The sequence below is a fragment of the Miscanthus floridulus genome, chromosome 5 (assembly GCF_019320115.1).
Source record: "Miscanthus floridulus cultivar M001 chromosome 5, ASM1932011v1, whole genome shotgun sequence".
Classification (NCBI taxonomy): Eukaryota; Viridiplantae; Streptophyta; class Magnoliopsida; order Poales; family Poaceae; genus Miscanthus; species Miscanthus floridulus.
The window spans coordinates 131,667,321-131,683,116 of NC_089584.1; the positions used below are offsets into that span (position 1 = coordinate 131,667,321).

The window sequence follows — 15,796 nt, forward strand, 5'->3', positions numbered from 1 at the left end:
CCAAAAATAAGCTGAAAACGATGAAGCCGAAGCCATTTTTAGCCAGTGTTGCCAAACCATCATTTAAACCTGATAAATAATCGATTAAACAAGAATGTTGTACCACTATGCAACGTTTAAACAGTGTGTAAATGAGATAAACGACCGTTTAGGCCAATAATGTTTTTAGCTAGATGGTGGGGGAGCACCGGAGCACACACACAAGCTACTAAGGCAAGCAACGGGATGGGAACGGGGTAGGAGATATGTTGGATCACCTCTATCTCCTATATTTCTACTTTTTAAGGATAGGGGAGAGGATCGAAAATCTGATGGAGTTGTGCTTCAAAGATCTTACAATAAACATAATCAGGGCAAGCAGCTTGCTTGATTTCAAAAGCACACTGAGCTACGGGTTTTACATACACGCACAATGCCAGAATGGACTGCACAAATACAAACCTCTGATACACCAACGGACTGCATAAATACAGACCTCTAATACACCAACTTACGTTCTGAGGCCGAAAAAGGGCTTAACTTCAAAAAATACATATGACAGGATACAGCAATAGAAAGCTAACTCACGTAATTTACACTCGGATGGGGGCAGAAAACACTTCCTACAAATATCTTACAAGGCATTGTCAGACTAGAAGCTAGGTTGTTCGGAAGCAAATACTGTGGGCACTGGCTCAGAAACAGTGTGCTGGTCGCAATTTCAACAAAATTTTGGAATTGCTTCGACCTGGTGTTGATGGGTGCGCACCGGATTCTGTCTACAACTGCAGCAGAGAGTCTCAGAAAGAACACATGTAACACCAAGCATCCTGGATGATCCCTACACAAAGTAGTCTTGCCGCACAACAGTGATGAATTCGCATGTAAGGGAGTCATCCTCTCTTTGCTTCCCAACATCGCCATTCCCTTGGATATGCCAGTATATTTTTGGCGGGAGTGGTGCATACAGGTCTGCGGTAATAAACAGAAAAGATAGTGAGGATAATTTGGACAATATACTTGCTCTACCAGGTTCTGCCAAACTGAACAAAGATCTACCTGCTGATACAGTTTGATCAGGTTCTCTAGTAGAATGTAGCACAACAGTACCAGCAAGAACCGTAAGAAATCCACAAATCTCAGAGGCGATGTTGCTTGCTCTCTGCCCAGACCAGTCCTGTATGGTCACCAGAAAAGGTTTACTACCAAATTAACACAGCGCTATTGATATTTTGTGTATACTAAAAAAAAAAGGGGGCGTACCCAGTGCAGACAGCTCCCGCTCTGTGCGGGGTCTGGGGAAGGATGTCAGTGGCAAGCCTTACCCTCGCTTGTGCAATGCGAGGAGACCACGACTCGAACCCGGGACCTTCCGGTCACAGGCGGTAAGACTCAATCGCTTGCACCAGGCCCGCGCTTCGTTTTGTGTATACTAAAGGTCGTGAAAACTATTCTCACCTTAAACATTATGGCACTTGCTAAGATGGTGAGGGTCGTGAACATGGCATAGTAGATCGGAGAGACAACTGCTGTATTGAAAGTATCCAGTGCCTGAAATTAACACATATAGTAATATCAGTTCATACTTCCTAGTTGAAAAGTACACACACATTGGAATTAAGTACTGAAATGTCACTAATTGAAATTGAGTGCTGCACAATCACTCCAGTGGCACTAGAAAAAAATTAGCCAATGTGGATGTGAATATGGCACCTCTGAGACAATTTCCTTTTACAAAACCTATGGCACGGTTTTTAGATGGCTTTGTGAAAAAAAATTGAAGTGAAACAGGCTTCCTTTTCATGTAACTGATGAGACAAGAAGGGCACCTTATTCAGGTAAACTAATTGAATAACTATACATGTTGTGGAAACCACTGCAAACACCCACATCTGGAAATAGCCGGCCTGATTTATTCCTTCAATTGTTAGCTTAATGGCAATGCCCACAGCCTTTATGCTCATTACCTGATAATACCACAACATCAAACAAAATTCATATTACAAACAAGACAACACAGATGACAAGATGGGAAGAAAATAAGGCATGTTTTTACCGTCAGGGATCCAACAACTGAACAAATCCCAACATAAACAATTATGTTTGTCTGTCCATAGCGTGGACCACAGTATAGCATGAGGAACAGGGACACTCCCACTGCAATGGCAGCATAGCAAAGGAAGGCTGCCAAAATTACAGGACAATATCAAAACATAAGTCCACTGTGATGGCAACTAGCCAAGCTACGGCAACAGGACATAGAAGCTTACAAGGCTGTGTTGCCAAGTTCCAAATCTGTTCCACGGAACTAGGGGTCCTCTCCTGGGGAGCATGTAGAATGATCATCGTTGAACCAACAATGCAGAGACCACAGCCCAGTACACCCACCCGGCGCAACTTCTCATTCAGTGTGAAATGAGCTAGAACAGCACTGCACATAACAAAACTCATGAGAAACATACAAATTCAGAAATCAGAACAAACCACCTGAGGCATCCGCCACTATACCTCACAATAATACTGAGTGCACCCAGCGGCGTGACGAGGACCGCCGGCGCAAACATGTAAGCAATGAAATTTGCGATCTCCCCAACAAGCACTGAAAAGTTCCATTTCTTTTTCTAAAATTTCAGCACAATTTTGGCATAATTAAGAATAAAGGAGGCGAAGGGGAACGTTGATGCTTACTGGTGACCATCCCGACCCACCAGAGTGGCTCCAAGAGATAGCCATACCCTCCGGCACCTGAAATTTTGGACAAAGCAAGGAAGGTTATGTCGTCTGTTACACGAAATCGACCGGAATGGGCATAAAGGGGCGGCCTTTGTCGCATTTCGCGGCATGTAGGGTTCGAATTAGCAACCAAGAACCAGAAAGACCTAGAGTCGCGACGAGCAGCACGAGCAAGACAGCAGCAGCTTCGGCAAGCGAGGACGGGGAGAGCCAGAGGAGCAGATACCTGCTCGGGCGCCGGCGGCACTGGCGCGTCGGAGGCCCTTCTTCTTGACGATGAAGCTAACGCCGATGAACGCCGAGGAGGCGACGGCGAGGAGCGAGCCCTTGAGGTTAGCAGCAAAGAGGTCCCCGCCGCCGGCGGCTTCCGTCGCGTCGAGGGTCATCGGTGGCGTACGGCGGCGTTACGCGCCTCGCGCATTTGAAGCGACGCCGCCGGAGTCCGGACTCAGGGTTCGATTTGGAATCGAGTTTTCAGTGTTTTGCTTTGACCGGCGATGTGCGCGATGGGGTTTGGACTTGGACGGCGGAACGAGGGAGAGGAACAGGTGCAGCAGGGGAGGGGCCGGAGAATTTACTACTGGGATTTATTATTCGAATCCCTCATTTCTGAGTTTTCTTGTTCCTGGGTTTGCTTTGCCATTGCTTGGATTTGAGTACAGACTTGGATTGGAGTACAGTACATGGGATGCGCAGAGACTGCCACGACGAAGTGCCGTGTTCGGCTTGGAGTTTGGGACTTGGAGTGAAGGCGACAGAAGACGAGCGCGCAAGTTTGCCCTTACCTACAGCATTACTGTTCCCCTTGGGTAAGTACAGTGATCACAGTACCTGCAATCCTGGCCATGGCCCCGTTCGCTTCGCTGAAAAAACAAACCAAAATATTGTTCCGGCTGATTTGTTATGAGAAAAAAAACACTGTTCCGACTAAAAAAAAAACTAAAAAGTAGGGATTATAATTGAAACGAGCAGGACCATGCCATGTCTAAGTTTACGTGGGAGTCCAAGGCACAGGGGCTACAAAAGGACATGTCACTCGGGAATTAGAGCGTGTTAAATGAGGTGACATCGACCGTCAAGGATAGATGTCATGCATGATTTTGCCTAATATTGAAAGGGAGAGATGAGGAATATTGAGGAAGACATTGTCTAGGGAGTAATTAACAAACGGTAAGTTTTCATTGTAAAGGTGTTATCTAGTAGCTCGTGTCATTCAACGGTTAAATATTACTCTCCCCGTTTCAAATTATAAAATCGTCCTAGCTTTTCTAGATTCATAGGGCCAGTTTTGACACAACATCTCTTCCTATTTTTGAGCTTTACTTCTTAACTCTTCGATGGAGTGATTCTGGTGGGAGAGCAAGTTGAGTATGTGAGAATTTGGATTCTAAAGTTATTCTAGTGGGATTGAACGGGTGAGTGGATTTTTTAACTCTCAGTTCATAGTGTAAATGAAGAAGTGATTCTCGACAACCTTCCACCAGAATCTAGTTTATTTTAAGCGTTTTGTCACTTAGATCATACAATCTACTCTGAAGAAGCTGGGAAGCGAAGCTCTGCCACATTAACCCATATTTTTTTTTTTTGTTATGCATAGAAATAACACTATGTCTATATAGGGAGTACATACCTTTTATTATTAAAAGACCAGGGCAGTTTATAATTGAAATGGAGAGAGTATTACCTAGATTACATCCAGGATTTTTTTTCCAAAAGGGGGCGAGCCCCATTTCCATTTTCAGCGAAACGGAAATACATGAGTTGTTAAGGTAGGAGAGCAGATAGGAGACAGTTCCTAATAGATCTGAACTCTGTCTCAGAGTCAGAAAGCTACCAAGATACGCCCACAGTTTAAGCTAACCGACAGGCTAAGAAGAAAGTAACCCGTTATTACAGACCAGAAAATCCCCAGTTGGCCAAAAGAGGTCTCCGAAGATAACAGCTAGAGATCAAAGCATTGCATTGCACCCATGCTTTCCGCCCATATTTCCGCACCTCCTTCACTAATTCTGATCGCCACCATCCGGAATCCGGATGATCATCTTGCTTCAGACGCTTGCACTGATCTTCAACAGGATTCTGGGACTTCAAGGAATTTATACAATAATAACTTGTCTATTATTTGTCTGTAACTGATATGAAAGTCTTGTCTGGTTATAAACAGCTGTTGTCTCTTCCAACGAGTGATCAAGCGTAACATTAACCTCCAGGTCCCAGGTCCAGGCTGCCCATGGCGTCCAGCCAGCACGACTGCACGCGTACGCTGTCTGTCATGGAGCGCACGGTCCAGCGCTCCCAGGTCGAAATCCCGCCCGGCCGGAGCAATCTATTCGCCGGATCGGACGCGCGCGCTTGAACTCCGCTCGTGCTCGTTTGTCTCGTCTCATGTCACGCCTTTTGGCCTCTTCGTGCCGGCTGTTGTTGGCGCCGCCGTGGCCCTCGACACCTGGGGGCTGTAGAGTGGAGACAATCGGACAACTTCAGGTGGACAGGTGAGATGGCCGGAGAGCCCGGATGGGACGACGACGGACCGAATCACCGAAGGTCCAAAGGCGCCACGGCGTCTTGTCCCGCACTCCCGCTCCGGCGCTTTTCGTAGTTTCGTTTGCGACGCCTGCCGGTGCCAATTGTCTAGTACCGCGCCGCTTCGACGCGATGCGAGGAACCTGTTGCTTTACCGCTGCGAATCGTGTGTACCTCAAATTGTCTAGGGACTGTTCGTTTCTCTTATAATCTATCTTTTTCAATTTGTTTTTTTTAACAATAACAACATTTCAGTTTATTTTTTCAGCGAAGCGAATAGAACCTATATCGAAGAAATCGAGTGTCACCGAGGCCTGCGTAGATTGAGTGCTAGTATTCCACGGAGCTGCTAAATATTTCTTTAATATAAAAACTAAAATGGGTATTCTTTTCTTTAAATACTAGGTGGTGATTATTCTTAGGTATATAAGAAACTTTTCATCCCTACTACTAGTTTCTCGCTCATCTAAGAAAGTAAAAGTGTTGAATAAGATATATAAAAAAAAATTTGTACTAGTAAAGGGATATAGAATGTGATTTTTATTATAATGACTCTCATGATGAGATTTAGAGTGTGTGTTTAAAAAAACTATTAGAGATGCTCTTAGCGCCCACCTTGGCGTGAGTCGCTGCCACCTGGGATTGATAACGTATGTGCAATTTAAGGGTGGTCATAAGATACTCAAATAATTCATGATACCCCAATAGGTAGCGCAACCGACCTAAATATTTGTCTACTACCATAGACTATGAATATTACCAGAAGATTTAGAAAATATGAGATACAAGATTGTGAAAATATCATGATAATACATCAAGATTATTATGCAATGATCAAATAAAATAAGTTGAGAAGTGGGCCATAATTTTAATTTGATTTATTTATATAACTATAAATTATGATATTTCTCATTTTACTTTCAAAGTTTCAAGTTTGGACGTGCTTAACAAGTCATCAAGTTTGCTTGTGTTCGAAAAAAAGAAGATCAACAGATAAAAAAATAATGTTATGTAATGATTGGGTGGATCCGTCTCACCCTACTGGTCAACAGGTTCTAGCTGTATCGATCCATTTTGATTTTAAGGCTAGGTTAACTCGGCTCATTCTCATCATCCCTACCTATACTACAGAGTACTCACTTGGTCCTAAAAAGAGTAAAATCTAGCTACGTATTTTTGTAGCATGCCTATTTAGAATTACATTTGTTGATACTTTAAACTACCAAACTTTTGACACTTTTTGTAAACTACCTTGAATAGTAGATTTTTTAGGACGAAGGAAGTATATACAAAGACTGGCCGACGTGAGGTGATCAAGTGTGGCGTGCGGATGAGACGGGTGGCAAGCCAATACATCCAAGCATCGCGAACATCGGGCTCGGTTCATGGACGGGGGCGGAAGCGTTTAGAATCCAAGCATTAGCAAAGCTGCCCCGCCACGTTTCGTTACAAACAAAAAAAGAAAACTGGCACGCCACGGTTTGCAGTTTGCACGGGCCGCACGCGCCTGCTTCCCTGTCCGCCCCCGTCACCTTTGCATCGTGCAACTGTGCAAAAGATGGACGATGCGATCGTGCAAAAGCTAGCCGAAAAAAGTCTCGCGCCGCGCGGATGAGGCGCGGGCTGACCACCACCCGACCCGAGTGGCGGTGAGGGGCTGAGGTCGCTCCGCGAGACGCCGCCGGGGCCCTGATTCCGCGACGGGGACTCGCCCCGTTTGACGCTAGCGGCCGGGCTGCGCGCGCCTCTGCGCCGTCTCTTCGCGAGTGGGCGTGTGGCCGCGCGAACCGGGCGCGTTGCGTGTGCATACGCGAGTGGAGCGGAGGAGGCGAACGGCGAATACCGAGAGGAATCACGCAACGCGCCGGGGATTCCAGCCACGCCGACCCGCACCGGACCGACTGGCTGGCATACGTGCTAGCTAGAACTCTCTGCCTGCGGTCCAGAAGACCAGGACACGGGTAAGATTCTGTGCTTGGGCTAGAGCTTCAGATTCGACCGTGACTGGCGTTCACAAAACTACAACACGTTGCCTCCAGCCACGAAACTCTAGTGTTATCCACACAGCTGCGGCTGATGCCCTTTCAGGACGGAGCGGAGAACGATTCCTGACTTGGGATGGATGGCGAAGCTAGTTCTTCCGCCGTTACAGTTTTTTTTTTTTTTTTTGAGGATCCCTTCCACCGTTACAGGTGTACGTACAGTGTAGTCCTGTACACACGGACTAGGGCCGTACTCCGTAGGCCGTAGTGAGTAGTCTAGCCATTCTACGCTTTTGTGGGCCGTACGTATGGACCGTATCCTGCTTGACCTATCATCATCCGCAGGAAACCGACTGGTATGATCGGCGTCGGCGGGGCCCGGCTTTATTTTTTCTGTGATGAAAGCAGCACCATGGCCCAACACGTCCACTTGGCTGGGGACCACCTGCAGGCTGCAGACCTGCTTCCTGTACGGCTCAGTGGTGGGCCCAAGTCAAGTCGGCATAGGTGGGCCTGCCGCCTCGAGCCCACCGGCCACCACAGGAGTAGCCATCCGGAATTGAAAAGCGTGAAGGCGGCTTCACACAAGGAAAAGAAATGCGACTCCTCCTACACCAGTCGTCAGCGCTCATGGAATCGCGGGGCTCAGGATCTCCAGTGGCTGCGTCCTTTGTGGCCAATATTGGCAGTACGTCGCAGATGGACTCAAAAAGCCAAAAGTCAGTTTGATTTTCTTCAAGCGCGGCGTCTGCTTGGATGTTTTGTCACGTTGAAAGTTGAAACCTTGAGAAGCAGCCACCAATCTAAGAGAAAAAATGTAAGTCATTTTTCTCGGTTTTATCCTACCGGCTTCGTACATGACATTTTAATACCGTGTTTTGAGTGCATTTTTATTTACTTATTACATTAGCAAATATATTTTGGATTTGAAAATGGTAATTTTAGTCTGTGATTCTCATGTACTAGTAGCTGTACCTTGTTGAACCATGCTCACTTAGTCTGAGTTGAGCAAACTAGACTATAAGGTGAGACGCTCACACTAAATAATCCTTGACCTTCAACTTTAGCAAATCAACACGAATTATGTGATCCTAGACTTTTCTATTTGGCTTCGTAATGAGAAAGCTATATTATTCATGCGGTTCTCTAGGAATCCTCATTCTGTATTTTGTGTCGTATATGTTTCAGCGAAAAGATTTTTTGCATGCGCGCATCCATAATGTCGGTCCAACATGCTTTCCATGTACAACATTACAACACTACTCCGTATGTTGCTGGCGTAAGTCCTTGTTGGATCCACTCAACTAATTATTAGATGTGTTAATATCTCTAAGAATTTCCAAAAACCCACTCCTAATATAGATATTTTTGGCAACATTAAAAAAAACTACTCTCCAACGACTCCTTATCTGTACTCCTAATCTTTTCGCACTTCCGAAAATCGATCAAATCGCACAAAAATGTACGCGCATGTATCAATCGGTTAATTTTTTTTGAGACAATAGGCTAATATGGAGGTGGAAGAACATGGAAAGAATAAGGAGTAGGATATGGTTCATAATGCAAATACAAGCGAGAAAGAAAGTATAAAAGTAGTTGAGGTGATTTAGAAATAATTCGAGATTCTTGATCCGAAATTTCTTCTATATCTTAAGAACGAGATTTTAAAAACTGTTAGAGCAACCAAATAAATATACTCCTAACTTTTTTAGCAACTTGAAAAACTCATTGATTTACCGATTCCTTTTTTTAACTACCGAAGAAGCGAGAAACCAAATAATAGTTACTAATTGTTAGCTAGGTGGTAGGTAGGACATTAGTTAAACTTATTAGTTGCTTCATATAATTTTTAGCAGCTACCATTAGTTGTAGGGATCCAAATAAACCCTAATAAACAAGACAAGACGATGAGAGTGAAACCAAATCTGAGTGCATGCCATATTGTTGGATACCATATTGTAAACATAGGATTATGTACATAAAATATGCGGGTAATCAATATACACTGAATTTTACTAGTTCCATATCTTACGCATATATACACACACAATATTGTATTTGAATTTTCATGAAATTCTTATTCAGATAGGAGAATTGCCCACTTCACTTTTTTCCTTGATATAAATTAGAAAAGTTTTAAAGAAGCAATAAAGAACAAAATCAACACAATGCTCTACTAATAAATTTTAAGTATGGTCTGAATTCAAACTTCAATAAAAAAAATCTAAAAAAAAAATCAGACTATAAAGTTGTTGACACAAAAATATGGCGATGTGATCAACACACAGTAAGCCAGAAGATCTGAATGGAACAAGACCAGAGATCTGTTTGGCTTCAACATAGAACCAGTCGATTCTGAAAATCCAATGACGTGCCGGTCAATTTGACCTGCAATTCACAAGGAGAGAAAATCTTATCCGTAATTTAAGGTGGAACATATCGGTGTTGCACCAAATAGTTCAAAAAATACGGCTAGATAGCCGGTTCAATGAGGCTATCGACTAAATAGTCGATATCTAGCGTATCCATAAAATAAATATCTTTAAATCAAGAATTATTAGCTAATATTTAACGATAATGATACGAATCGAAATAACCGATGCTCATGGAACATCAGAAAGTATCATCGGCTAAATGAAACATGATCGATATAAAACGCCGAGCCGATAAGTCTGATGAAAAGAGTATAATATGCGAATAAATCGACTGTCTAATATAAATGAATCCACAAACAGTTTTGAGTCTAATCTATATTATCAACAATGAGGTTCGATCGGATCGATGCAGCTATGATAATGATAATAAACTAAAGCCAAAGAATCTATAAAACCATCTATATGTTGACAGATTCATGAAAACATGCTATATGCGTGAGAGTATATGCAAATTGGTTAAAATAGCCGATGCAGTCATAGCAAACAAACAGAGTACATATCTTGATTATGACAAGATCACTAATCGATAACTTCTAATCTAAAGTCTTACCAGTGAGGTTTGATCGGATCGATGCAACTATGGTAGTGTCATTGGATTATATCTCATTAACTGGTGAGTTTATTCAAGATTGAAACATGTCTTTGAATGCATACTATGTTTGACTGGAATAGAGATAAAACAGCCGATCTAGCAGAATTAAGCCATCAATTATAAAATTTGAAGCGTGACCAGATCAAAGGATGACCAATTAAGACGACATGATGTCGATCTATCTCTATCTCAATCGGGTGATTTTGTTATAATTAATAAAACGTCAATTATAGCAAGATCGATAATTGGCGAATCAACCAAAAACAACAAGAAAAATCTTACTAATCTTAGGAGATTCGATAACTGGTGATATTGTATTAAATAACAAGTTATTTAACACAAGATCGATAATTTTGATCTATATTATGATTCGTAAGAGATCAATCACCTGATACAACCTTACAAGCTACGATACAGATCGATAACTAACTTATATTATGGCTCATAAAAGATCAATCAGCTGATGCAACTTTACAAGCACAATACAAGTCATGACGGTACTCACAAGCAAGCTGGAGGTCGATCAGTCAATGCAGCCCTGTTTGCTGAAGAACTCGCTGAGATCTACAGTACTCCTACTCCTGATGCGATGACGAAAGCTGGAAAGATTATATTGATTGAGTGTCCTTCTTCACAATAATCAGGGTCTAATATTTATATCCGGAACGTAAACATGAATCCTACGCAAAAACAACTCATTACAATTCTTGGAATAAAAAAAACTTGCTAACTTAATAATAACCTAAACCCCAATTCTCCTTATCTGTAGAGTTTGACACATCTTCCTGGCGCCACTCAAGTATAGCCCATTAACGTCGTCTGCTGACGTCATTCATAAAATAGCCGATTCTGACATCACATCTAAATTAGCTGATATCGATTCACATTTAATCGATTCCTTGATGACACAATCCTAGAAACTTCGAGTCTCCGCGTTCTTTTTCCCAAATTTTGATGTAAATATAAGTCAATTTATGCCCTATGGAAAAGCGAAAAAAAGAGGAGGTAGAAAATTCATACTCCGTAGTGCCTTCGGCCAGAACAAGCAGATATCTCCTGCTTAATTTAACGTTTATATTTGAATCTTGAGAAAATAATATTAATATTTATATTAATAAATAAATTTATTATAAAACATATTCTATGATTAATATAATAACACTTATTATACATTATAAATACGAGTAGTTATATATATTACCATATATAATTAAACTTTTAAAAAATAACTCTCCGAAGGAGAGATGTGTATTTTTTTTAACAGCCCAGAACTGAAACACGAAATACAGATCCACACGCCCGCCCGCCTGCTTAAATCCTGCCCCTTCACGTGCGTTCGGGAGGGCATCCTCGAAAGCCCTCACCTGCCCCAAAGGCCCAAACTCCCATACCGCCGCGCACCACGCATGGCCGCCACCGCCGCCGCCACGACCGCCACGCCTTCCTCCCCCCTCCTCCGCCGCGCCGCTGCGGCGCCGACCACAAGCCACCACTACCAGCTCAGGTGCTCCACCAAGCCCTCGCTGTTCGAGCTGCGGCACCGCGCCGCGCGTATCACTCCCGCGCGAGCTCTGCTCCCTGACCGCGTCACGCCGTTTTCCTTCGACGCGGACTGCGACGACCATCCCCGAGAGGAGTGCGGCGTGTTCGGAGTCATTGGCGACCCGGACGCGTCGTCGCTCTGCTACCTCGGCCTGCAGAAGCTGCAGCACCGCGGGGAGGAGGGCGCGGGCATCGTTGCTTCGGACGCCGACGGCAAGCTCAATTCAGTGACGGACCTGGGTCTCGTCGGGGACGTTTTCCGCGACCCGGCGCGCCTCGCCAAGCTCCCCGGAAACGCCGCCATCGGGCACGTGCGCTACTCAACGGCCGGCGCCTCTTCCAGGCGCAACGTGCAGCCGTTCCTCGCCGCGTACAGGTTCGGGCAGCTGGCTGTGGCGCACAACGGCAACCTCGTGAACTACCAGGCGCTGCGCAACAAGCTGGAGGCGCAGGGTTCCATCTTCAGCACCTCGTCAGACACGGAGGTCATCCTGCACCTCATCTCAACTTCGCTCTCGCGCCCGCTGCTCTCGCGCGTCTGCGACGCCTGCGAGCGCCTCGCCGGCGCGTACTCGCTGCTGTTCCTGACGGCCGACAAGCTCTTTGCCGTGCGCGACCCGTTCGGCTTCCGGCCCCTGGTTATGGGCCGCCGCCCCAACGGCGCCGTGGTGTTCTCGTCGGAGACCTGCGCGCTCGACCTCATCGACGCCACCTATGAGCGCGAGGTGGAGCCCGGGGAGGTGGTGGTCGTGGACCGCCGCGACATGTCGGTGTCCTACGCCTGCCTCGTCCCGCATCGCCCGCGCAAGTCATGCGTGTTCGAGCACATCTACTTCGCCCTTCCCAACTCCGTCGTGTTTGGGCACGCCGTCCACGAACGCCGCAGCGCATACGGCCGCGCGCTCGCCGAGGAGTCGCCCGCCCCGACCGCGGACGTCGTCATCCCCGTGCCTGACTCGGGATTCTATGCCGCGCTCGGCTTCGCGCAGGCGTCGGGGCTCGAGTTCCAGCAAGGCCTTATCCGGTGGCACTACAGCGGCCGCAGCTTCATCCAGCCATCGCAGGCAATCCGTGACCTCGCCGTCAAGCTCAAACTCGCGCCCGTACGCGGCGTCATTACCGGCAAGAGCGTGGTCGTCGTCGACGACTCGCTCGTGCGCGGCACCACCTCGAGCAAGATTGTGCGCCTGCTCCGCGATGCCGGGGCGCGTGAAGGTGCACATGCGCATCTCCAGCCCCCCGGTCGTCGGGTCCTGCCTCTACGGCATTGACACGCCGAGCGAAGGCGAGCTGATATCCAACAGGATGGACCTCGAGGGTGTGAGGAGGACCATTGGCTGCGACTCGCTTGCCTTCCTCTCGCTCGACAAGCTCCATAGCATCTACGGCAATGAAGCACATGAGTTATGTGATGCCTGCTTCTCACGGAACTACCCGGTGCTGCCTACCGTGCCGGAGCCGGTCCCAGAGCTGGTGTCTGCCTTCGAAGACTAACGAGAAAGGGTGTGGCTCTATACTCTGCATGCTTACTATTACTATAGAATCTGGACTAAATTTTGGGCATAGCATTTTTGTCTTTGCAATTGCATTCATCCATCTGAATTTTGATGTTACAAGGTTTAGACACTGGTCGAACTGCTATTGTGAGTTTGATCTGATCTATTGTATTGCTATATGACGACGACGACAATGAATGACAAGAAAATTATATCAGTGGTACATGTTTACCTTTTCACAAATTCAGGTTTAATCTGCTGCTGTTTTGAGTTTCTTCAGAGGTCGTTCTCACCTTCCTGGACTTGCATAAGTTCCATATTTGGTTGAGTGTCTATCACTAAGAATGGGCTGGTTTTGGATATGGCAAATGCCCATTCAGAGTTTAGTTTGATCTATATTAGTGGCGTTGTGCTAGCTGATAGTAACTGTATTTAGTCCTAGGCTGCTGATGTGTATAAGTGAGTCAAAGTTTAGGAATGCAATTTCCTAGCTTTTTACTTTCATCCGGAGTTCCTGTTTGCTCCAGATTGGGTACATGAAAAATTTCAAAATTCTTAGTTGCAAACTTTGCATCGCTTCTTTAGAATCAGGGTTTCTGATCCTTTTTCTAGAGTTGGGCTGTCCATAAAATGTGCCAACCTCAATCACTAGTGAAGTGCCTCCTCCAAGGTCTTGTTGAATTGGACAGCAAATAGTATACGCTACATATATTTTCAAAATTTTCTTAATGTGCCAAGGCAAACAAGGAAATTCCTAGAACCTTACTGCACTAGACTAGCACTAGTGGTATGATACCCTACACATTGTAATCAGGCCTGTGACTGCAATACTACATGCTTCATACCAATTGCCTGTCTTCCGATGACAGTCCTTGTTTAGATGTTGATTTGCATTCAAGAAGAAGGCACTCAAAGATAAGCGGAATGTTGTGATGTCGACATGATCATTGTTTATGATTTAATACTGGCCAAAACAAACACGGATTTGGCCGGGTTGCTGCTCATCTGATGTATTGCGGTCTTCTGTGTAGTATAATTTGTTGACTCAAAGCTGGTTTTCTGTTGGAGTACATTTGACATGTTCAGATTTGGTCCTTGAAATCTTTGCCCTACTCCTTATGGATGCTCTGACCCTATCTTCTGTTTCGATCGAGACATGTGCTTTCGTGATGATGGTCATCTTTGTATTGTTTCTCTGAATATATGGATGTATCCATGTCTTCTTGTGAACGTGAGCTATCAGCTACTATGTCCTATACTCCTATGTGATGTTGCTCATGCTCATCTGTTGAAGTACTCTTCCAAATCCATGGGCCCATTTGTAAGGTGAACTGAACTGCAGGACGCAAGTTTTGAATGGTCAGGAGAGACTCCAAGTCTTCCAGCGGATGAATTGGACGAGTGGCATTGTGAGGTCCCCTTCTTTCGGCAGAGAATATGTCCTGTTTTTCCTAATTCAGGGTAGGCACAAAAAAAAAAGTGCCCAATAGGATAGGTTATTCGTTTGCATATCTTCCAGTGATTCTGGTTATCTGAGAATTGGACGTCTGTTAACTCTTTCAGTTCTTCCTAGGTTAACAGCCGCAGGGCAACAGTTATCTGAGGATTGGACGTTTCTTAACTCTTTTAGATGTTCTGCCGTGGTTACGATCACTCCTCACCTCAGAATCTAGTCTCATTTAGTCCTATTTAATTATTTTTACCCAAACACCACGACTAAAAGTGTGTTTGTTTCTCTTCTAATTTTTAGTTCCTATCATATCGGACGCTTGATACTAATTTAGAGTATTAAATATAGACTAATTACGAAACTAAATACACAGATTGAGACTAATTTGCGAGACGAATCTATTAAGCCTAATTAGTCTATGATTTCACAATATGGTGTTACAGTAAACATGTATTAATGACGGATTAATTAGGCTTAATAAATTCGTCTCGTGGATTATTGATGACTTCTGTAATTTATTTTATTATTACTATCCGAACACTCGATGTGACATCTATATGATACCTCTTACAGCCTGTTCGCTGGTTGGTTTCTGAGCTGATAAGCCCAGCTGGTGCTGGTTTGTTGTGAGAGAAAAATACTGTTAACTGGCTGATAAGCCCTGACTGAAACCAACAAGTGAACATGCTGTTAAACTTTAGTCTCTGAATCCAAACATCCTCTAAATGGAACTAAAAAGTGTATTAGCCAACCAGTCACCCAAGTGTTGCTAAATATGACTAAAGCCCACCTTTTAGTCAAGTTGTCGCACCTTTTAGTTACTTTGGATCCAAACACCCTAACTAAAATGGACTAAAATGTATCTTTTAGTCTCTTTTAATCTATTATATCAAACAGGAGATGACTAAATTTTAGATCACTAAATTTTAGGAGGTGTAAACCAAAGACAGCCGCAGTGCATGCATGTACATATTCTGTAACTGCTGTAGACGCGTATTTGGGATCTGCTATCATGGGATAACCTTGAGACTATCTCTTGTCATGCTGTTTGGCTCATATCATAT

The 15,796-nt window shown here is 44.6% G+C and overlaps 1 protein-coding gene and 1 pseudogene across 2 annotated transcripts; one reads left to right on the top strand and one right to left on the bottom strand.

Moving 5' to 3' along the window:
* Positions 1-341: 341 nt before the first annotated feature.
* On the bottom strand, positions 342-3,378 carry LOC136453641 (probable magnesium transporter NIPA6). Of its 2 annotated transcripts, none has more exons than XM_066454198.1 (9): positions 2,939-3,378; positions 2,668-2,724; positions 2,488-2,578; positions 2,250-2,410; positions 2,036-2,163; positions 1,809-1,946; positions 1,438-1,530; positions 1,039-1,156; positions 342-951 (listed from the first exon to the last, which is right to left on the bottom strand). In XM_066454198.1, exons 1-9 carry the CDS (start codon positions 3,096-3,098, stop codon positions 821-823), a joined length of 1,077 nt encoding a protein of 358 aa, XP_066310295.1. In that variant the 5' UTR covers positions 3,099-3,378; the 3' UTR covers positions 342-820. The 2 variants fall into 2 exon arrangements, with proteins under 2 accessions (XP_066310295.1, XP_066310297.1); XM_066454200.1 differs by having other exon boundaries at positions 2,488-2,594; positions 2,939-3,068.
* Positions 3,379-11,562: 8,184 nt separating this feature from the next.
* On the top strand, positions 11,563-13,525 carry LOC136453642 (amidophosphoribosyltransferase, chloroplastic-like; annotated as a pseudogene).
* Positions 13,526-15,796: the final 2,271 nt, after the last annotated feature.